The sequence below is a fragment of the Carassius gibelio genome, chromosome A9 (assembly GCF_023724105.1).
Source record: "Carassius gibelio isolate Cgi1373 ecotype wild population from Czech Republic chromosome A9, carGib1.2-hapl.c, whole genome shotgun sequence".
NCBI lineage: Eukaryota > Metazoa > Chordata > Actinopteri > Cypriniformes > Cyprinidae > Carassius > Carassius gibelio.
Window position 1 is genome coordinate 16,226,531 of NC_068379.1, and position 23,698 is coordinate 16,250,228.

Sequence of the window (23,698 nt, forward strand, 5' to 3'; positions counted from 1 at the left end):
CTTTTGGCATTCAAAAAAAGTGTTAAGGCTCACTCAACAAGTATGTTTGCTATTCCACATCTTAGTTAGAAATATCAAAATAAATCAGTTACATTTCTCATTTGTCCAGTAAGTAGACATATTAAATGGAAAAATAGATCTTGGGAATCTTAAATTGCAATGTAACAACCAAAAATAATACTTTGTGTTTTAGGTTTTAAACTCATATTTGTCTATGTCTTCATACTGTAAATTTATAAAGAAAAACTCCAAATCAAAGACTGACAAATTTTGAAAGCAAGATAACTTCATGTCAAGAATCACTACATCTCTCTCTCTCTCTCTCTCTCTCACACACACACACACACCCACACACACACAAATCTAATGAATGTAAGAAAACTGACAGTATGGCGTGAGGTCAATAACAGCAATGAGACACAAAACGATGAGGGAATTATGTATTCAAATCACCAAGTCAGTGTCAAAGTGCTTAGTCCGTCTCATCGAAGTAGTTTTTAGCAGCTTTCAGCAGGTAAAAATAAAATTATGAGGAAATAAGAAATTTGCTCTGTTATTTTGTGACTAGCTGACCTCAGTTCTCCTAGTTTGTCTTCTTTAACCCAGGGAGAGTAAGTTCATACCTGTTTAATTAAAGGAAAAAAAAGTTACACATAAACATACCATCTGTACATCTAAACGTTATTAATGCACATTTCAGCTGTGCAACAGAGTAAATAGGTGCCTGCCCAGTTTTGTCAGTTGGGTAGGTTACGGAAGTACTTTTCTGTTAATTTTTCCTAAGAATTTTGAAAAAGGTATTAATTAAAGCAATATAAGCCATGAACCAAACCAACCAGCCAACCAACATTCCCTGTGTTTTGTGGGAGTGGGCATTCCCTGCAAACTCTCTGACTGGTGGATTTTTTTTCACAGCATTTTTGCTAATTTAGTTTTCATCATAAATTTTGCTGTTAAACATGATTTTGAATAAGAAGAAATAATGGCTTCAACAAAAGCGAACACCATCAATAAACAAAGCTCTAAGCACACAACAGTCTTTGAAGCTTCATTAAGTCTATTTTCCTGTGGATAATTTTTTTTTTTCTTCCGGAATCCAACTGTGGCACTCTCAAAGTCACAAAAAAATCTTAACCGACCACATTTGCTGTCCTTACCATTCTGTGACACCCTTGATGAGATCCATTTCAGACATATTGATCAAAACCTTTTGAAAAAGAATGGAATTCATTTTTTTAAGTGACAGTCAGGAAATGTCCCGAATATTAGAAAATGTTTATGATACGTATATGTTTTTTTCTTCATATATCCATGTCAATCCATTTTCTTTATCTACTTACCATTCCAATCTCCTTACGCTCTCTTTTGTGAAGCATTTTATTGTTTTTTACGGCAACATCCAAATTCCTTGTTCTCGCTTCCTCCAATGACACAGCAAACTCAAATCTGATGAAGAGTTATGTTAGGAATCTTTTGAAACATTTCCAACAAAGATAACAAAATACCTGGGTTTTCAAAAGGTGAAAATATGCTCTAACGTCTCATTGAAGACAGGGTTGACGGTCTTCTTTTTAACTACAGTGCGCCTGCGGTGCTTCCACGTCTGATCAGGCAGCAGATACATGCGGACGTAAGTATCAGAGCTGCTCTCGCTGCAGGAGAACAGATCCCTAAGTAGAATAAATCATAGTTCTTATGATTCTTTGATCTGGGATAGTTACAATGATAACAAGATAAATAAAAAGAGGGATAAGCATCTTACTTGCAGCTGCTGACAATCACAATGAGCCGCTTCCTTAAGGTGGCATAACGCAATGTGAGATGGATCTGTCCAAAGCTACCCTGATGATTCAAGATGGCCCTTCAATAAACATAAACTCATTGGTGAAATCTGGAGTTTTTGGTAGGACACAGCATTTTTAAGCAGCATCAGACTGTACCTACTCTGGATAAAAAGCATTGTCCGTTAGATCGAGACGAGAAGAAATGATTGAGTTCTCCGAAAACAGGCTTTGGGAATCGTAGCGATGAATTTGACCTGGGGTGGAGGGGTGAAATGCAGGAGAGGAGGAGCCCACGATAGTGCTTCGTCGGTAGGGTGTATACTCCGCTTGGAGTTCATTATAGGAGCTGACCGAAGATGGCATGGGGGCAGGAACTGTCTGTGTTCTGGAGAGTGGGACAAATGAAACCGGCACTTTTTCTTTCAGGACGCTCTGTACAGGTTGAGCTGGAGCTGGAGTTTGGGGCTCAGGGCGAGTTTGGGTAGATGAGTCTTTTTCCTCAGCCGGAGCTGGTGGAGTGGCAACCTCTGGTTTCCTTTTCTCCAGCGTAAGAATCTGATTGAGATGACGGGTATAATGTCATTGTTAACCATAATCCCAGCAAATATTACAACTTTAAAGTCATTGTTATATTAATCTGTGTCTTGATATATAAAGGAACACTTAAATATATACAAACAATAATAAGATCAGTGTTTCTAAACTGGTAGGCTGTGACTCTAACTTGGGACACAGATCTGTTCTGATTGGGTTGTGGATGGCAGGATTGCAAAATAAACAGACTTGTGAACTTTTAAAATGTAGGAGAACAAATATGATTGTGACACACAAAGGTTAGGTTTGTTAAAATTAGTTAATGCATTAGGGATAATGAACAAACCATTTTTACCACTTATGAATCTAGGTTATAAATATACTACTGTTCTTTAACTCATATTCATTATAAATATATTCAATTATTAATGCAAATTGTAACGTTTTATTATAAATCTAAGTAAATAAATGCTGTAAAGTTCATTGTTATTTAATGATAACTAATGTTTTTGCATTTAACCTTAAGTTAAAGTATAAAGACTTTTATTTATGACAGTTTTAGTTTGAGCTTGTGATATCCGGGTGCTGAAGAAAATAAAACCAGCCGCTGCAGTTCACTCACTCACCCTGAGAACAGCTTTCATCTTGATCTGGCTGTTGGTTCCGGAGCGCTCCAGCAGAAAGCGCTTGTCCAGGGCCATGTCCGGTGCATTGAGCAGCCAGACCAATGGCAGAGAGAGTTTGCCCAGCGAGGATTTCTTCTCGTGTTCTTTTACCTAAGGCCACAGGGTAAACGAAAGAGAGACATCAGTTTCTATTTATTATATAATTATACTATGAATTTGTTATAGTTAGCAAACCTTGTGTATGGAAGAACAAGAACAATTAGTTTTTCTTTAATATTGTAAAATGGGTTATGGTTTTAAGACTGGTTTACCTCAACATTCAACACTTGGTTATTCACACTGTGCACAAAGAATGTGAAGCATTCATCAAAAGTTGGGTCTTTTGAGGCAAACACAACCTGGCAGAACAAATACAAACACAGAAAACAAATACAAATCACTCCAGCTTTTAATTTTTTTGATTCATTGAGTTTGAAAACTGGGAAACAGAGTGGATTTGCTTTAGGATTACATTACAAAAAGTTACATACCTTGCTTTTTTGACTTTTTTTTGACTGATCAATGAAAAACTCCACATATGAGTTAGGATCATTAGTTCTTCTGGTAAGCTGCGGATGGAAATAAAGTGTGTTAAGGTCATAGACACATTTTGATAATGTATATTCTAGGTAACCTTTAGGTGTGGTTCCCAAATTTTTAACTCCCAAAATTGGTCATGGTCATGACTTTTCCTTGACCTTTTCCACTCATTTGTGATTACTGGATAAAAAAAACTAAATCATCTAAAAATAAATAAATAATGATTTAAAAAAAAAAAAAAAAAAAAAAAAAAACTAGCACAGATTTAGATTAAATGTCAGGTATATATCCTTGGAAATGATATATTTAAACAATTATGTGTATTCGAACAGAAATGTCTCCAGTGAGACAAAAAAAGAACTGATTGCAATGCAGTTCACATATGATTTAGCTAGTGGTGCAAAAAAACACACATTAGGAGTCATTCTGGCAGCTGCAAAAAAAAAAAAAAAAAAACTTTTCATTTTGACTGAGAATGTGTGCAGGAAATGTTTTTCATTTATATGTCGTGGCCAGCAGATTACTTCACTGTGATCAACTGACACTGAGGTGATATTATGATTATGAAACTACAACGCTATATAAAAGACCAAAAAAAAGTCCTAATGTTTCACCTTTTAATTTGCATAACGTGATCATTTTCATAGTTGAACCAGTGGAAGAAACCAGTTGAACAGGTTGCTACAATTACAGAGAAGCAGGAAACTAAACCCTGTGCCTTGAGTTTATCCTGCTTACAGCTGAAACGCTTTGATATAATCTCTGGAATGTTCTACATTCAGTGCAAGATGGCCTGAGGCAGCATTCCAAACGCATGAGATGAAGAAGAGTGAAATACCTAGATGTCTAGCTTTGTGACGAAACAACCGAAAAAGAAAGACTTTTTTTTTTCACCTTGTTTTTGAGTAAGCCTAATACACAAACTTCCCAGAAAGGCTTAGATGAATAAATCACTCAAACATTATAATTCAGTCATCATTTACTCACTGTTGACTTGTGAAAGGGCAAAATTAATTTACATTTCAGATTTCTTCCCACACAAACCTATCACATGGCATCAGAAGATGGTATTTTGATGGTGTTTATAGTGGTGTGCACAGGACAGGGGCCAGGGGCGGCCTCAAACCCCTGCCATTTTAAATAGCAGATGCTAAATCCAATCTAGGTGCTCTCGGACCAAGATTTCAACTGAAGGGGAACTAACCACCCCTCAACCACTATTTCTAGTGAGGAGGACTTCATTATGTACTTCATTCTTTCCACATAAGATCAAGGACAATAGCAGCCATTTCTTACCCGAGCTACTTTGGGTGGTTTTCCATGCTTTTCATTATGGGTGAATTCACGATGGTCTTTCTAAATGCAAAGAAAAATGGTAAGAAAGAAAGAAAAAAGAAGGAAAAAGGAGATATATCACAATAGTCTTTTAGATGTACATGTACACTCACAGGCAGATTAGAGGCACTGTCCAGGTATACTGCCAACATGGCACACGCGAGCCCATCACTGGTCTGAAAGGTGAAATTAAATGAAAAAAAAACTGCATTAAAACACCTTTTTATTTTATCCAATTTAATTTTTTACAGCTTAATATAATGTTCACATCAGGGGACAAAACTAAAACACATTTTATTAGAAAATACAGCACTTACATCACAGCAGGTAGTTTAACCATCTAGCACAGTATCTAAATTATCAACACTATTATAATGCAAGAAATACAAGCGTACCTCCTGCAGTAGTGCTTGGTTTGTGTGCAAAGAAAACCATTGCAACTTCATATGTATCTGACCAGACTCTATGTCCTCCAGGGTGAACCACTGAAATTCAAAGACACAACTTGGGGAACAACTACAAAAATTAAACAAGTTTTATATTATATCGAAGTATATTTTAGCACTTTTTCAATGTACAGAGAAAATTCCAATAAATTCTTTGTTCAGCTATAAGTTCAGACGCACAACTGTTCTGATCTTTCTAAAGCTCACCTCATCTATCTCTCTGTCTTTTCTCACATCCCCACAATCCAGACTGAACCTGTGGCAGACAATTAAACATCTCACATAAAATCAACATACAATGGGCAAAATAACAGCCATGATCTGAGCATACTCCTCATTACCTGCCCAAAAAGTCATCAGCATCTTTGTCTTCATCATAAAGTTCCACCTCCAACTCTTGCCCAGGGGCTTCATGAATGACAAACTATTTAAGAAACAGATATTAAAGAGATCTCGATTTCCCCATGTGAATTGACTTTATCCTGATAGACTGAGGACTTCTTAAATTTACCTCATAAACTTCATTCCAGCGTGGATTCAGATTTTCTTTGATGGTCTTCGTTTTGAATTGCTTGTTTCCGACCCTCAGCACAGTATATGGATCTGACTTGCCCTTTACAAGTCCCATCATGTGCGTGTCTTTGGCCACAAGATCACGGGCCTCCAAAACATGGACCCGTACGACACCCTAAAGATGTTCACATAGTGTAACTTATTCTGCATTTTCAATACAAACATAAAAACAGTTGTTCTTTTTTTTATTTTTACAGATTTTGGCATTGGGAATCAATTATCCCAAGTCTTACTCGAGGAAGAGGAAACTTCATTTGATCAACCTTGATTTGATCAATCAGAGGGAAGCACATACGATTGGGCAGAACCATGAGAGAGGCGATGATATCCACAATGGCCGACTCTGACAGATGACTAGAGAGCAAACAGATTTAGTTTTACTTGCCAAGAAACACTTAGTATCACGTTTGATTAATTTTTTTGAGATAAAGGAATCAAATATCCCTGGTTTTCTAAATGGCTATTACATCTCTGGATGAAAGACTTTTACAGGTAAAATCTGTCCTGGGTGAAAGGATATATAGGGATATGACTGATTATTATAGAGATTAATCAATTAACAGCCATTTCATATGTTATAAGATATTTAATATTCACGGAAAATGAGGAACAAAGACAGGCTTAACATTGCGTCAGCAACACTAAGTACGTTTTTCTTTCTAACTTAAGGAAAAAAAAGGACATCTTTAATCTTCAATAATCTTGTACTATTTATTCCTCCCTGTACTGGAGGCTTTTACGTTATACACGTTTGGCTATATGTAAACTTGTATGACAACATTTCATGTCCTCAAGCAGTTTTGAACAGGGATGGCTAACTGGCTAGCGGTTTGGTAAACAACCAAATACAACAAATGTGCATTTCAACCGTTTATTAAGTGACAATCAAAATAATTCAAATCAATGTACATATACCTTAGTCCTGGACCATCCAAAACGTTAGTCATTCCAGTCCAATTGACTTGCAGAGCCTGGAAATTTAATTTAAAATGTTCATGTTTTGATAATGAATTCATGACACTTTTGTTATTTTTATTTTTTATTTTAAACTAGCCAATTGCATGTAATATCCAAACCATAGACTGTATAAAAACAGGTCCATACTCACGGGTCGACGAATGAAGAACATGGTGACTCCACCTACGATTGGTGCCTGGCCAATCAGAGGCTCGAGAATTACTCGTAGCATTCCCTGAAGCTGAAAGAACAAATAAACACATTCATAGTTCTTTTTTAATAGATTAACTTTGCTGTGTTGTGGGGTCAGTAAAGTTGATTTATTTTATTTCATTTTATTATTATATTTTTTTTAAGGAAATTAATACTTTTTTTTCAGCAGGGATGTATTACGTTGATGTAAGGTGACAGCAAAGACATTTATAATGTTACAAAAGATTTCTATTTGAAATAAATGCTTTTTCTTTTGAACATTCTGTCATTCTGTCAGAATTCTAAAAAAAGAAAAGAAAATCCCTTTTTCCATGAAAATATCAAGCATCTTTTCTTTAACACTGATAATAATATGAAATGCTTCTTTAGCACTAAACCAACAAATTATAATGATTTCTGAAGGACCGTGTGACACTGAAATCTGCTTAAAATGCAGCTTTGCCATCACAGAAATAAATTACAGTTCTTTTAAATTGCAATAATATTTCACAATATTACAACTTTCATTGTATATTTGAGTGAATAAATACAGCCGTGGTGAGCATGAGCCTTTAAAGAGTTCAGTCAGACCCCAAACTTTTAAACAGTATTGTGAAAATCATAAACATGACATTGCCGGATATAAAAGGCAACTCTTAAATATCAGCTGAAGAAAATACCATCTATTATTCCTTCACTAACCTGAAGGCCTTTGACTCCAACTTTGATGGCTGCTCTAACATCTGCATCAATGTCTACATCAGCTTCATAACTACAAGAGATAAGAAAGGAAAGAGAGCATTAAAACATTACAGGAACATATATGATAGCAAAACCACACATTGTATCAGTCGTATATAGGGGTAGCAAATAATCTGGTGTCAAAATTAAGTTCTATGTCACAGCTCACGTAATGTTGAGGTCAAGGATGACCTCTCTTGTTTCCAGCTCATGTGTGTACACTCGTACCCCTGTAATAGTTGGAGCCTGAAATGCAAATACACAGTTGTAAGCTCTTATTTGACTGCTGAAATACTTCTAATAGTAGGCTACTATATTCTACTGGCAGTTAAGGGTGCCGAGCATCAGATTACAAAATCATACCTTCTGTCCCATGTGGACTTTTGTAAAGGTGAAGGTCTTCAGATGGGGGTTGGACAATCTTACAGATGGCTGAATGTTTTCCACGAGAAGCTTTTCCATGTACATGCCAAAGAACGGCCATGCTTGCTGAAGAATCTACAAACAAGCACATTTATTATAGACATGCATTAGAGGTGAAAAGAATGAAATGGTACAATTTAAACTCCCACAGGCAGACACATTTATGAGATTTGTCAGCATATGGCAGATGCAAATCAACATTTGAGAAATCTCACCTTGTTGATCCAAGCAGCCTTCTCAACATCTGTGAAGTGAATCTATCAGGGACAAAATAAATACAGAAAGAATAGAGACAAATAATTAATATTTCACCACAAAATTAAGGTTCAGTTGTCTAGAAATCAAAAACACTTTCTTGCAACTTGCTTAAATATAATATGCTGCATATTCAATTCCATACAATTCTGTTTTCCTTTCAGCTTTTTATGAACTACGAATTAGATCAACACCTTAAAATTTCAGAGGGCTCAAGGGGCATTTTTTATTTTATTTTATGGTGTCATGATATCTGTGGCATCATGTAATCTATTATATCTAACTCAACTTTGAAGATCAGGTATGTGTTTCCAAGAAGAAAGATCGTCATACTGGTTTGGGATGACATAAAGGTGATAATTGATTTCAGAATTTTATTTTTAAGACAACTACCCCTTCAGGGTTACACTGGCGTTTGTAAACATGGAAATCTTGAGAATTGTAGCAACATAAAAATGGGATACTATAAAATTTTACTTTGCAGTTCAAATAAACAACATCATCAATTTTATATAGACATTAGTACCACATTAAAGGGATGGGTATTTTAATTAAGAAAATCAAGCTGACACCTTTGTGTGTGATGTTCCCAGAGCAATATATCAAGAAACATCACCTCTTACAATTCACTACCATCTAGTATTGTTTGGATATTAAGTATCTGTATAATGTAGCCAACAGTAGAGTGTTTTCCCAGCAACATACGAACTGGTTTACACCTTTGCAACTACTTAAAATACATGTTGCGCAGATCACTTAATTTAACTAATTATTCCAGGTCAATAAAGATGCCAAAAAAGACCACCCACCCAAGCTGGCATGTTCATGGCTTTGAGTTCATTCCTGATCACGTCCTTCTCGTTTTCCAAAAAGTCAATAGCTGTATCGATCCTCTGATCTTTCCACCTGCGGTTGTTTTTCCACATGGTCCACATGAGCATGATCAGAAGAATCCAGCTGATGCTGAGTCCTAGAGAGCCGGTCAGGTATACGGGATAGCACAGGACAATCGCTCTCGTTATGAACATCAGGAACTCCATGATCAGCTGACTGACATCGTTTACACTGAGTCCTGGATCACCAGTAGAGATGGAGGGCTCTTGACCCCCACTGACTGCAGCACTCATTGTGACTCTGGAGCCTGGTTATTGATTTAAATGTAGAAGTAGATACTGAACTATCTTGAGATCACATCCAATGGTCGAAAGAGTAAACAAGACGTTTTTCGTGACGCGCTCAGCATCCCCGGTGGTGACCCGTCGTGTTTAGTTCATCTCCATTAAACCGACTGTGTGTTTGTGGAGGCTCCCTGGCAGTTTTGGTGAACTTCCGTGTTTTCTATTGTTTTTTAGTCCGCCTAAAGACACGCCTAAATCCTCCCTTTTTATGTTATTTCTTACCTAAATGATTGCAAACTGAAAGCGATGTGTTCATGGGAGTAGCGCATGAAGACGAAGTCGCATTAAATAGCGGCTGAGGCAGAGTAAGTGGCCGGGGTTTATTGCAGAGAGATTTTTTTTTTATCTTGAATGAATTTAGTTTGAGTGTGATTTTAAAGAAACGTGCTTGAACAGCAAGAAGAAAAAATTATCAACATTAGTTAAAATTTTTGATTATAATAGCTTTTTAATTGCTTTAAGCTTTTTAATTGTCTTTTTTTTAGCTTAATCAAGAAGAAGAAAACTATATGCGTTCGTTAAAATTATAGATTGGCCTAATAGTTTTAAAGTTACTCTTTATTTAGCTAGTTTAATATTTTCCTTTATACGTAAAATATGTTGATATCTATTTGCACAGTCCGATTTTTTTTTATCTTTATGGCAAAGAATGTTTTAATTTTTGTCAGATCAAACATTTAAGAGACTATATAATAATTTTAAAAAAATGGTAGGCTCATGTATAAATTAAAACCATTATATTTATTTCGTGACGTCCGTGTCGTTTTAACATTATTATTATTAGCCTATTATATAAAAAACTAGATTTTTTTCAGTATACGTCTTTGCTGTTTGTACAAATTTAATTGCCATCGTTTGTCTTGCGCCATCTCGAGGGGTTTCAAAGACATTGCAGTCCAATACAAGAACATACTTTTATCAGCTACTTTATGTATACATACTGATGAACTTACGGATAATAGCTTGACCTGGCTTGGAAGTGGAGTTGTATTTGTGTAACTGTAGGCTATTACTTATTGTTGTAAGACATTCACAAAAACTGCATGTCTCTCAAAACTGATGAAAGAACAGGAGAAAGACAATTAGCATTATATCCCAATGAAGTATGGATAATAAGAACACTTAAAACAGGATATATATATATATATATATATATATATATATATAATTGTAATTTTAAGGTGGGGTTTAAAGTGGGATACATTTGAGAGAGAAATTAGCCTACTGATATTCCAGAGACTTAAATGCTGAATCTCTTAATTCTAAAACTTTATTATATATTTTTTTAACCTTACCTTGATTATAGTTTTTTTTAACCTCACCTTGCCTGTCTTTGGTACATTTTACAGTTTAAACCACAATCAGACACATATTATGTAGATATAGACACCTAGTGTGTCAATGAACAGTAAAAATATCTTGTCAGAAGTGGGATTCGAACCCACGCCTCCATTCGGAGACCAGAAGACCCATGTTTGATTGGGAAGGACTTAACCTTGAGTCTGGCGCCTTAGACCACTCGGCCATCCTGACAACTGTAGAGCTCCAGAAAATCTTCGCCATACATATTTATGAAAACATAAAAATAACTGACATTGTTTTTTTCTGAACGGCTGTTCACAACAAAAACAAAAAGCTCCAGTGTGACTTTTTAAAAATACTTAGTCTGGTACACTCGACTTTCCTAAATAAAACACGACGCCAGTATATGGTAGAATCAGAATCAAACTGTTTCAAATTTTCATGTATTTTCATTTATGTTTTAGAAGCTATTTCAAATAAGTGCACAGAACAATGGTTTTAACTAGGCAAAGAACGCGTTTATCGTTTTATGATCTGCTGCGCATGCGTATTTTAACCCGCGCTTACAACACATGCAACACGTGATCTGTTATTAAACTCTACAGGGGCGTGGCTCTGATTTCCAACGTGCTGCTAGTGTCTCTGTCTAGTATGTTATGACACCGCTCTTGAGTGTAAACCATAGACTGTATTAAAACAGTGCAAACGAGTGAAATCGTAACGATGTCTCTTTACCGAAACACAGTCTGGTTCCTGAAGGGTCTACAAGAGTATACGAAGTAAGTCATCATCGGTGTATTTTCGTTTCAGCTTTAACTCTTTGATAGAAGCAAACCATAAACGGTCACTTGCCATCGAAAGTTTCTACAGAGCACCGCAGTTAAAATGTCATTAACCCTCACCAGGGGCGGTTATGAGTCCGCGGCGAGGAGCTTCGTCGAGGCGGATCTGGAGGTGAGTGTGAGCGGCCGCTCGTTCATCATCACCGGAGCGAACAGCGGCATCGGGAAAGCCGCCGCCTGCGAAATCGCCAAAAGAGGTGAGAAAAACACGGCTTTGTTCACTCAGAACAGAGACTTCTGCTTTATGCAATGAGAAACTATCCTTCTGTCTTTCCTGACACTTAAGTGCCGACTCTCTAAATTATAAAACATTAGTGCACACATTTTGTCGTTTTATGAATGGTCAACTTGGAAGGTCTTGTACATTCCATCAGAACCCTGTTATGACATTAAGGTAAAAGTTTAACCAACAAAAGGTACGCAACAGTGACTCCTCCTGGCGAATGAGTTGCAGTGCTGATAAAAACAGTAAGTTGATTCATTCACACGGTTTATCTGCAGGTGGGACAGTACATCTCGTGTGCAGAAATGAAGATCGTGCAAATGAGGCAAAAAAAGACGTTGTGGAACAAAGTAAAAATGAGGTATATTTTCAGAAGTACATTTTTTCATGCTTAATATTATTATTTCACATGCTTCTGGTTCTGAGCTCTAGTCTGAGTTGGTCTCCCGTTTGCTTTCAGAATGTCCACGTTCACTTAGTAGACATGTCCAACCCAAGGAAAGTGTGGGAGTTTGCTAATGGATTCTCTCAGAATCACAATCTACATGTTCTGGTAAATGTATTCCCATTTTAAGTTACCTCTACCTACAATAATAAGATGAAACAAGCCGCGAGACGCTTTACAAGTAAAATCACAGCAATGCACATGGATCGATTATATACAATAACATTAATTTATTCTTCATCATTCTATATTATTCTAAATAATTTAAAAAGAAACCGATGTTTCATCTTCCCACAAGTAATATATTTCATTAGTAACATGGCACATTTAAGATAGCATGTACAGTCATGTCTATTTATGGTCATTTCTCATTTTACAACTGCTTTGATGGTGATGTACATTGTTATGCTGTCTCTGCTTGTATTGTTCAGCCCTTTGTGTTTTATCTCCACGTGATTTATTACCGTAGATCAATAATGCAGGTTGCATGGTCAATCAGAGAGAACTGACTGAGGATGACCTGGAGAAAAACTTTGCCACAAACACACTAGGTAGGAAAGTTAATTCATGTTTCTCTGATCTGATGTTGATGATATGTGAAGATTTTTCAAACACGGACAACAAAGTATGAGCTTTTACTGCAATATTTGAGTTTGGCCTGTTTTACGATATTGAGTTACAAAGGTCAGAGGCCACCCCTTTGGTAGAGAATGTTTTTAGTGCCATCTCTTAAAATCAAGAGATAAGAGTGACCATGGCGGCTCACTCATCTTGTGTGTTTTACAGGGACATATATACTGACAACAGCACTGATTCCTTCCCTGAAGAAGTCTGAGAATCCCAGAGTGGTGGGTGTGAAGAAATGTAAACACGTTCTGTTTGCAAAAACAGACCGTGCCACCATATATTTCTGTTTCCAAACACATTTACACTCACACGTTGCATGACTTTAGTGACACGTTTATGACTCAAAACATCCCCAAAACTTTATTATTTTTGTTATATTATTTAAAAAGAATTCATTTTTTGATTGTATTATTTTTTCAATCATAATTTCTATTAGTAGTTAGAGTATTTCATTATTTTATCAATGTGTATTCTCTTTATATTAATACTTTTTTTTCCTTTTATTACAGATCACTGTGTCATCTGGTGGGATGCTGGTTCAGAAGTTAAATGTAGAGGACCTTCAGTTTGAGAAAGGCTCTTTTGAGGGCACCATGGCCTATGCACAGAACAAGGTACTACCATAAACAACTCACAATACAAATTAGTCAAAACATTGCACTTTTTGTTTTTGATGTTTTTAGTAAAGATGCAGGAGTTATTGTTAACTGTGACCTTTCTCAGAGGCAACAGGTGATCATGACCGAGCAATGGGCAGCTCAGCACAAAGACATCCATTTCTCCTGCATGCACCCCGGCTGGGCAGACACCCCAGGTGAGCAGTGTGTGTGTGTACTGTACAGCTGCGAGTAAATCTCTTGATCGATACAAGAATTTAAAGAATTTAGCAATCTCAGTCAATGATATATTGTTTTGTGTTTTTGTTCCATCTACAGCGGTGCGGTCATCAATGCCAGATTTCTATGCAAAAATGAAGAATAAACTCCGTACTGAAGCTCAAGGGGCCGACACAGTGGTGTGGCTGGCCATATCAGAGACTGCCAGCAGACAGCCCAGCGGCCTCTTCTTCCAAGGTCCGACATCTTTAAAATGTGAACGTGTCTCAGTGAAATAATGAAATAACGAACACATCTCTGCATAGCAGACTAAAGCAGTCTTGAACATGTAACTGACCTTTGACCCCTGTTTCTCAAACCGATTCATCTGCAGACAGGAAAGCGGTTTCCACACATCTGCCTCTGGCCTCCTCCAGGTCTTCTCCAGATGAAGACCAGAAGCTGATGAGCAAGTTGGAGGAGCTCGCTGTCAAATTCAAGTGTTAATCGGTTTGGTTCTAGACCAACTCCAGAGAAGCCATCATTCCACACACTGAATGTTATATTCATTCTTAATAACGCTTAGAACTACAGAGACGTGAAAAGTTCATGTATACTATGACAAAAAGACTAACCAAAACAACCTCAAATGTTTACAATATTTAAAACCTATTGTTTATGCTTCAAACAAATACTCTCTTAACCATTTTTTATTATACTAGACAACTTTTGCAATATGTAGATAGCAGATTATTTTATTCTTAATTTTAAAACTGCTATTAAAAAAAAGACATCAGTACTCAACAGCTAAGAACAAGCTATACAGCACTACCTACAACTTGTATTCAAATTAAACATATAATAAATGTGAAGATAAATATTAAGAAATATTCTACACCTGCCTCTTCCAAATTAGTTTATAGTTAACCAGCCAATTATTAACTAAAAAAATGACTGTTTTAATTTTTTGTCAATTTGTTGCTGCTGACATGATTCTTAATTAAAGATAAAAATGAACAATTACTCTCAATCTTTGACTGTCTCAATCACTTTCTCAATCTTTTAGGCAAGTGATTATACGTTTACACTTTTATTAACATTTCTTTTTTTGACCGAAACAACTGATACGATCCAAATCGTGTTTGTGATGTTTACATGAGCTGGTAGTTGAGACTAAACCACAGGATTTAAAACGGTTTATATTTATAGAAGTAAAGAACCATTACAAACAGTAAAAAAAAAAAAAAAAAAATCAGTGTTGCTCCAGTAACAATTATTACAATTTTCTCTACTGCCATTCATGCTGTTTTATCTATCCGTATCCTGTGACCGTTCATCTGTAATGTTTTGTGCACTGTGCTATTAACAATAATCAAATGTCCACTTGCTTGTTTTATCATAAAGCAAAATTGTCCTAATCCAATGAAAGACTGAAATACCATGAATGTTTCTTACAGTAATGAGATGTCTATAAAACACCAGCTTTAATAAGATCAAATGCAATAATATTACAACTAAGCGTTGAATGTTACCCTGTGTAAACGAATACATTTGTGATTATGTGTATGTTAAATCGTCCAATTAAATTGACTGGTATTAAAATACCAGTAAAACTAAGTGCTAACATTTAAAGAGTCAAACAGATGTCAAGCAGGGAATACCGGGGACTGTTTTCCAATGCCAACACCACTGATTGAAGGGCAGTTGAATATAAAACAGTTCCAGCATGCTTTGATGCAATGTCACGAGGATTCATTTGTGTTTGGGATAAGATATGAGATGATGCTGGAATAAGTGCAAAGAGTTTCACGGACAACATTAACAACACTGTTTTATGTCAATATAAACGACCTGAAATAAGCAGATTTAGACTGGACAATATTTACACATTTGTTCCCATAATCCACGTGCACATGCACAAATACATACAAATGCACATGCTCAGTTCAATGTCATGATATCCTTGAGTTTGTCCTCCATGAGATGCAGCTGCCCGTGGAAAGTGACCTGAACGCTGAACGTTGTCCACGAACACATGGTTCTGGGTTCAGGTTCAGCACTGATTCTCAGTTCCTGCTTGCAGACGATACACAGGATTCTCATGATACCACTGGAGTCATGTCCCACAGCTGAATATAAACACACCACAGATATTAAAACTAGTTCGATCTCTTTATCAGAACAGTACACTCACATTTGAGTGAGAAGAGTTACTGACCTTGATGATTTTGTCTGTCCCGGAGGTGAGCAGCCAGCCCCTGGTGGGTTCATACTGCATGTGTATGATGCTGTGCTTACTGTCATGAAATGTTGCAGTGGGCGCCCGTCTGGACAAAAAGAAAGCTTTAGGTGATTCTACTATTCAAGAGACTCAAAACATTGAATACGATCCAAATTTGACTTACTCGTCATCTGTAATAGAGTCGTGACAGCTGTCACAAACCCGCACCTCAAACTCAAATCCCATTAGAGGAAAAGTGGAGCGTTTAGAGGAGCATTTTCCACACACGGCCTGGCCACACTTCCTACAGTGATGCTGGGAAAGAGCAAAATCAAGCTGCTTTAGCGTTACATGATATTAAAGTGTGGGCTGAGGGCTGAATAAAGGACTGCAAACCTATCAGAACATTCATATCTTCTGAAAATAATCCTTAATACATTTACAGTTTTCATATAAATATAATTTATGGTAAGATAAAAAAAAAATCTCATATATTTTAAAAATTAATTTAATGTGCACTACCGAAGAAAAGTTTGGGTCAGTAAGATACATATACATAATAATATATATATATATATATATATATATACAAATATACACACACATGTATATATATATATATATATACACACATATATATATATATATATATACACACATATACATATATATATATATATATACATACATACATACATACATACATATATATATATATATATATATATATATATATATATATATATATATATATATATATATATATTACTTTGATTCAACAAAATGCTATTCTTTTGAACTTTCCACTTACAATGAATCCTTAAAAATGCATCAGTTTCTACCAAAAACATCAAGCATCACAAATATCAATACTGAAAATGATATATAATAATATTCTTTTACAGTTATCAGAAGGATCATGTGACACTGAAGACTGGAGTAATGGATGCTGGAAATTAAGCTTTGTCAGCAAAGAAAAAAAATACAATTTAAATAACTATTTAATAGAAAACAGTATGTTTTTAATTGAAAAATGATTTTAATATTACCATTTTCTGTGTTTTTAATTAAATAAATGCAGCCTTGGTGAGCATGACATTTTTCCAAAAGTCTTATCTTGGTGAGCATGACTCTCATAAAAGTCTTATCTTACACTAAATTTATGCTGTTTTAAAGAGGTTTAGATTTTACTGTAAAACAAGACAAAATATGAATAGTTGATTACAATTTTAATTATTTTTGCAGTGCAACATTAATGCTTTAGTGCACTGTACCTGTCGCAGGCCAATTTTCTTACTGTCCCACATCTGTTTAAAATTCCAGAAGAACGGCTGTTCACACTTCTGACACGAGTCACTGTCAAGCCACTCCGGAGTCTGAGGCACAGAACAGATGAGGACATGCTGAAACTATGTAAGAACACATGTAAGTACCGTATTTTACATGTGAGTATAAGTCGCATCAGTCCAAAAATACGTCATGAGGAAAAAAACATATATAAGTTGCACTGGACAATTAAGGTGCATAGAACCAAGAAAAAACATTAGCATCTCCAGCCGCGAGAGGGCACTCTATGTCTTCAGTGTAGACTACAGGAGCACTGAGCAGCATAGATGGTAATGTTTTCTATTGGTTCATTTCTCTTGGTTTATGTCAAATTAATTTTGATAAATAAGTCGCACCTGACTATAAGTCGCAGGACCAACCAAACTATGAAAAAAAGTGCGACTTCTAGTCCGAAAAATACGGTAACATAAATACCACATGACCTGCTGACTGAGGGAATCCCTTATGTACTAAATGCTTCATCCTGGCTCTAGATCTCGCTCACCTCTTGTCGTGTGACATCCATGTTCCAGATAACTATTCCTCCATCTGAGCCACAGGAAATTAGTTGACGGGTATGAGAGGCATAACACAAACCCTGCACTTTATCACTGTCACACACACAAACACTCAAACATTAGGACCTAACAAGCATGCTTTGTTTATTCTCATATCTTTAAAACATGACAACAATTCATCGGTCCTACTTGTGTCCCTGCAGCTCAAAAGCTGTTCCTTTACGGCCTCCAATGTCCCACATGATGATTGAATGATCAGAACTTCCAGAGAATAAAACCCTTTTTACAGGATCCCAGCACAGGGCTGTGACATTGCCTGTGCACATAAACACACATTAAAAGATTCAGGGTCAGGTACGGAATGGAATACTTGTTTCCATCATACTTTATTTTGTGGATGTATGCATGTATCCTGTGTTTATAAGGACTTAAAGGCTGCTAGGGAAGAAATTATAGTATCGTCATCCAAGCCACCAGGGGATGCCATCCACACTAGAATGACCCTTGGTACACTTAAGACTTGTTTGTTGGTTAATTTGCTTGTTTGTGCTGACCAGCCACTTTCCCTTATTGTTTTCTATTTGCTGATTGCAAGGATGTTTGGTTTTATGCTACCACTTTTAGTTTTTTATTTTATTTTTTTTTAACAGAGAAGCCTCATTAAGTATTTATTTTATTTGCCCACTTCAAGGGCCCAAATTCATGTGTGAATCTCAATAGACCACCTAATGGCAAACAGTATCTGGGCTAATGGTGAAGAGTGTATTTTACTGTTTGTCTATTTGTAATGTGCTGTTGTAAGCACCTGTGTGGCCTTTAAAGGTGGTGACCAGGCTGCAGTTGTCCTGCTCCAGCTTTAGGATTGTCACTTGACCCGAATGATCTCCAACGAAGGCATGTCTGGTCTCCACATCAAATCTTACACAGATTGTCAAGAAGCCAATGCTACAAAACTTCTGAACTCCTCCTGAATCTCATGTATTTACACAATTACAGTAAGATGCACAAAAAATGTTATATATATATATATATATATATATATATATATATTTAATGTTTAATGTTCTTTAGGGCATTTTGTTGCAAGGTAATAAATTAAACCAGTCGTATTAACCTTTTTTTTTTTTTTTGGCAACAAGGCACCTCTTAATATTTCAACCTGACCAATTTTGCATATTGATACTGAGGCATAATTTGTGCTCATTGTGAAGTGTGTCCACACTGCTAACGTTAACCTCGTCTAGTTTGTCTATGCTGCGTGCGTGAAATAGACACTAACACACTCAAAATGAGTCACTTTCAGTTGCTGAAATTTCGTGGCATCACTAGATTACAATACATTTATAAACATTCCTGCTTTCCTACAGCCTAGAGAACATTTTCAAAAATGAAAATTTGGTCATTTACCCTCATGTTCTTTCAAATCTTTGGACCAAAACACAGTTGATTTCCATTGTATGAACAGAAATGCATAAATAAAAACAAGACACATTTCTCAAAATAACTTTTCAAAAAAAGTCATTCAGGTCTGGAATGACATGAGGGTGAGTAAATGACAGAATGTCCATTATCCTTTTATTTAGTTACATTTGTAATATAAATGATGCATACCTATCATTTAAGTTAATTATATATAGATATAAATATTAAAGCAAAAGTAAATTCAGTCAAATTGAGGCAAAGCTATCCGAAAATACTGCTAGTGACAATGACTGATTTGTGACTATATTGCACATAAACTTGTTTCAGATTAGGAGTGAATGGATACTGTAGTCCAGATACCCATGCTGTGGTCCGGTATGTGCCCAGCTGCTGTCCGCTCTCGGAGCAGTGCCACGTAAAGCTCTTGTCCTGACCCGTGCTTAGAACCCACTCCATCTCTAAGACAAACAGCACCACAGTAACACCACCCTGATGAGCTAACACAAACAAGAGACAAGACACAATGAGCAAAGCGGGGAGGGATCACTTTACCACATTCAAAAACTCAACCAGTTATGCTCTCACTTAAATAAATAAGGTAGCAGAAAATCAAACAATCACAGAGGTTGGATTTCAGTAACAAAAGAGCAAACAACAGACTGACTCCATATCGCTCTTGTTTATCTTCATTGGAAGCATTACATAAGCCATGTCTTTTAAAGAGGGTTAGATAGCCATATATATATATATATATATATATATATGTATCTAAAAAAAGTTTTCCCACATTTTCCTAAATGTTTTTAATGAAATTTCGATTAATTTGATTCAAAACTTTTCCAATGATATCAACAAATTAAAATTATTTTCTCAGAGTACAAATGTTACAATATTTCAAATTATTACAATATTTACAAAGATGGATTGTGAATCATGAACATGTTAATATGATTTATGTAATTTGAGAAAACAAACAATAGTGTGAGACTGTATTTGTGGCTCACCCTGGTATGTTCGTGCAGGAGTCATTTTGTTGTAGTCCTCCGATAAAACAAACTCCTGAAAAGAGGAACACCTGGCTTAATGAAGCTTAGCAATGTCTCTTGAGAACCTACTAATGACATATTACTACTTAGAAAACAGGTGTGTGTGTGTGTGTGTGTGTGTGTGTGTGTGTGTGTGTGTGTGTTTGTACGAATAATGTTTAATTAACATACCGATACAGTGCCATTTTCCAACCCTACAGAGATCCTCCTTGTCTCTGGGTTAAATGACATACATGAACATGCCACTGCAACATAAGACAAAGACAGTGAGTATGAGAATCTATCCAACAAAATCCTCTGATCAGCATTTGACTACAAACAAACACCCTGAACTGAGAGCAAGTGACCCCTAGACCAGTTCACTAGAAAGCAAGCAAAAAATGTGACATCACTACTGAGAAATGAAACTCTTGTCTGAACGGGAAAACAAACTGAAGTTCTTGCCCATACTGGTTTCACTTCACCCTTTTACATTTGTAGTAAAATTCCTGAAGTTATGTGGTTGCATGTCCCATAATGCTCTCAGAAAGCTGCACAGGATCTGTGTTGGATTGAGGACTCACCTGGCATTGTGTGATAGACACTGGGCCAGTACTGACCACTGTCCCTCTTCAACCACACGCGGATTGTCCTAAAACAAATTCAAATAAATACGTAAATATAATAAACAATAATCTTGATTAGAAAATTCACATACATGTATTTACCAGATGCTTTCTTACCAAAGTGAAATGCAACACAGTGCACAAATTACCAGAACACACATCTAAGAATACTTGTCGTTCCGTAAGATAAATCCTAATCACCTTATCGCCAGATATAATAAGACCTCAAACTAAATTTGGTTGCCAAGTTTAAACACAGCCAGGTTCAGGGTAGTCAAAATCATAGGGCTGGGACAAAATGGTAGGCCATATGTTTTATAAAATATATGAATGTTAAGTGAAGGAACACACATACATATAAAATTATGACTTTCAAATAATTGTTGTGGCTGTTAAAAAATGCTAATAATTTAACATTTAATTTTAATTTTGTGTATTTTTTTCTACATAAAACACCTTAACAAATATATATTTTAAAGGAAAAAAATATATATTCAACTGTGCACATAGAGAGATATTTCTGTACAGCGGTCTTTGCTCGCGCACACTTACACCACAACAAGTATTTGCAATTTATATTGAATATTTCCCTACAGTACTGCATAAATATGTTGCCAGTTCTCCTCCTGGCTGAATGGTGCTGGAACTCGTCATGGGTCGTGTAGTTATGGACGATGACGTGAACTCTCCCGATCTTTCTGGGTGTTTATTTGCATGAACAGAAAGATGTGTGCTTGCAAAGCCAATCATACGTGGCTCATTACTTAAGACGACAACAGGTTCATTTCTTCTTTACTGAGGCTGCGAGCCTACAAATTAACCAAGAGACTCGATATCTTCACAATAATTCACAGACTGTAGAGTAACGTGACCCCATATTACCGAACTGCATTGAAAACCAAACAATAATAAAACTTAATTCTGAGTCTCAATAAAATACCCTAGTTTTATTTAGCATTTTTTATTTTGTAAACGAGATTGACTTAAATGTTCCCCATTCACGAGCAACATTTCGTTCACTCGCGAATGAGTCTTGTTCAACCTCTATCAGATTTAAATCAGCGACTTTTTCTCAGTTAAGGACGTATTTGTTCAGTAGGTTAATAATGAAATACTTATCAGTGCGGTCCTGAATGCTTTCTGTTCGTTTCGTCAGTTTTTGAACACAGGAAAAGGTAGTCACGCGCTTCGAAGCGTACGATTGAGTGAACTAAATTGATTCATTCACCCTACATGATTCCTTTAAAAACATAGATTTGTTCACAAGATCCGCAGGCAATGCTCACTTTAAAGTACGCAGCTAAGCACAAACAAAATTAATTGATAGCAGCGGCTTAAATGATCCGTGTTTGAATATTAAAGCCTCTTTATTATTATCCTCCAGTTGCACTCTCTATGTGATGATCACTGGGGATTATTGTAGGCTACTTCCTCCGAACATAGTTTATTTTAAAAAAGAGGATAAATGTGCTCATCGACTGTCACTGTGCATGTCACATGTAGGCTATTTCATATCAAAATGTATTTATTAATGTGCCAGTGCTTCTTATAACATTACTCTACGCGTGAGGTGTTTTGAATATATTCTGCATTGTAATTGTTGTGGGTTTATAACCGTAGGTGCGCTGACCTGTCTTGAGATACGCTGATAACCCCGTCCTCTTTGGGGATGATCACAGCCGTGTTCACCACATCTTGGAAACCCTCGATCTTACTCAACAGCACGGGCTTTCGTGTCTGCGGACGGGGATGAATCTCTGCTGCCATTGCGCCGTAGTGTCTGCGTCACCTGGATCCTCTCACGGTGAGCGCAGGTCGATTAATAGTCCTGCAGGCGGTCAGAGATGCTGCAGGTCAGCTGATTACCTCTCACAGCCTGTACTGTACTGGGGACATTTAAACACGATCTCTATGTCATGCTCCCTAAAGACGTGCGCGTGTTCTTCTCTCACTCTCCACGTACACACACGATCCGACTTTTGGAAGAATCGCAGATGCATGCGTTTGCATTGTGCAGCGTTGACTCCGACGAATACCACATTTGTAGAAGCGGAAGTTAAACGTCATTTATTTTTCCATTTCATTGACATTTTTACAATGGGTCATTGCACCTAATCCTGCACAGTTGTGCATTTTGTTCAATGAAAACAATTAAATTAAACTTTTATGTTAGTTAAGTCTATATGTTTTTTTCTTTCTCTTTTTTTTTTTTTGTCTACATTTTAATGACTACTTTATTCTCAACGATAAAACAACAAAGTCTAAATTGTTCAATTTATATTTAGGCCTTATCATGTGCAGACAGGCATCACAGAACTATTCTAGTTTCTCTCAACTCTACAAGAAAGCCAAACTAAATGTCTGCATCCCTTATAGTTTCATTTTCCTTTAGCCTATTAGTTTTATATCCCTTTCTAGTTTTAAAATATATAATGTTGCAGTTTATGTGATCAATAGACTTGTGATTTATTCACATACTCTGCTGTGGTTTTTATAACTAAGTTCCTCATATTAATTGGGAAAGTTACATGCCAGAGTGTTGATATCTATAGACCAGCTGACACATAATACTAACTGGTAAACTATCAAATGGCAATTGGTCTTTTCCAGGTGCATTTTCTGTATATGTTTTCATGGGCTGGTTATAACTCCTGTGAATCGTATAGGATTGAGAATTACTTGC

General features: G+C 36.2%; 3 protein-coding genes and 1 non-coding gene across 4 annotated transcripts; 1 reads left to right on the plus strand and 3 right to left on the minus strand.

Annotated features, from left to right (window-relative positions):
• Positions 1–426: 426 nt before the first annotated feature.
• On the minus strand, positions 427–9,935 carry LOC128019782 (extended synaptotagmin-3). Its single transcript, XM_052605989.1, has 23 exons — positions 9,255–9,935; positions 8,406–8,447; positions 8,131–8,265; positions 7,937–8,013; positions 7,729–7,798; positions 6,986–7,075; positions 6,793–6,848; positions 6,111–6,231; positions 5,816–5,992; positions 5,646–5,728; positions 5,512–5,560; positions 5,254–5,343; positions 4,972–5,034; positions 4,820–4,879; positions 3,475–3,552; positions 3,256–3,342; positions 2,945–3,094; positions 1,945–2,339; positions 1,763–1,861; positions 1,539–1,670; positions 1,341–1,446; positions 1,158–1,207; positions 427–623 (listed from the first exon to the last, which is right to left on the minus strand). The coding sequence occupies exons 1-23, from the start codon at positions 9,570–9,572 to the stop codon at positions 584–586; spliced, it is 2,568 nt and encodes an 855-aa protein (XP_052461949.1). The 5' UTR covers positions 9,573–9,935; the 3' UTR covers positions 427–583.
• Positions 9,936–11,043: 1,108 nt separating this feature from the next.
• Positions 11,044–11,156, minus strand: trnal-caa (transfer RNA leucine (anticodon CAA)). The gene is made up of 2 exons: positions 11,119–11,156; positions 11,044–11,089 (listed from the first exon to the last, which is right to left on the minus strand). It is a non-coding gene; the product is annotated as a tRNA-Leu (tRNA).
• Positions 11,157–11,518: 362 nt separating this feature from the next.
• LOC128019785 (dehydrogenase/reductase SDR family member 12-like) lies at positions 11,519–14,900 on the plus strand. The gene is made up of 10 exons (XM_052605992.1): positions 11,519–11,704; positions 11,831–11,964; positions 12,269–12,351; positions 12,451–12,543; positions 12,905–12,986; positions 13,222–13,283; positions 13,572–13,676; positions 13,786–13,876; positions 13,998–14,135; positions 14,272–14,900. Exons 1-10 carry the CDS (start codon positions 11,649–11,651, stop codon positions 14,382–14,384), a joined length of 957 nt encoding a protein of 318 aa, XP_052461952.1. The 5' UTR covers positions 11,519–11,648; the 3' UTR covers positions 14,385–14,900.
• Positions 14,901–15,324: 424 nt separating this feature from the next.
• On the minus strand, positions 15,325–23,024 carry LOC128019784 (WD repeat and FYVE domain-containing protein 2). The gene is made up of 12 exons (XM_052605991.1): positions 22,646–23,024; positions 20,974–21,041; positions 20,582–20,655; positions 20,369–20,423; positions 19,711–19,861; positions 18,748–18,860; positions 18,132–18,258; positions 17,930–18,035; positions 17,373–17,474; positions 16,283–16,413; positions 16,096–16,204; positions 15,325–16,006 (listed from the first exon to the last, which is right to left on the minus strand). The coding sequence occupies exons 1-12, from the start codon at positions 22,780–22,782 to the stop codon at positions 15,977–15,979; spliced, it is 1,203 nt and encodes a 400-aa protein (XP_052461951.1). The 5' UTR covers positions 22,783–23,024; the 3' UTR covers positions 15,325–15,976.
• Positions 23,025–23,698: the final 674 nt, after the last annotated feature.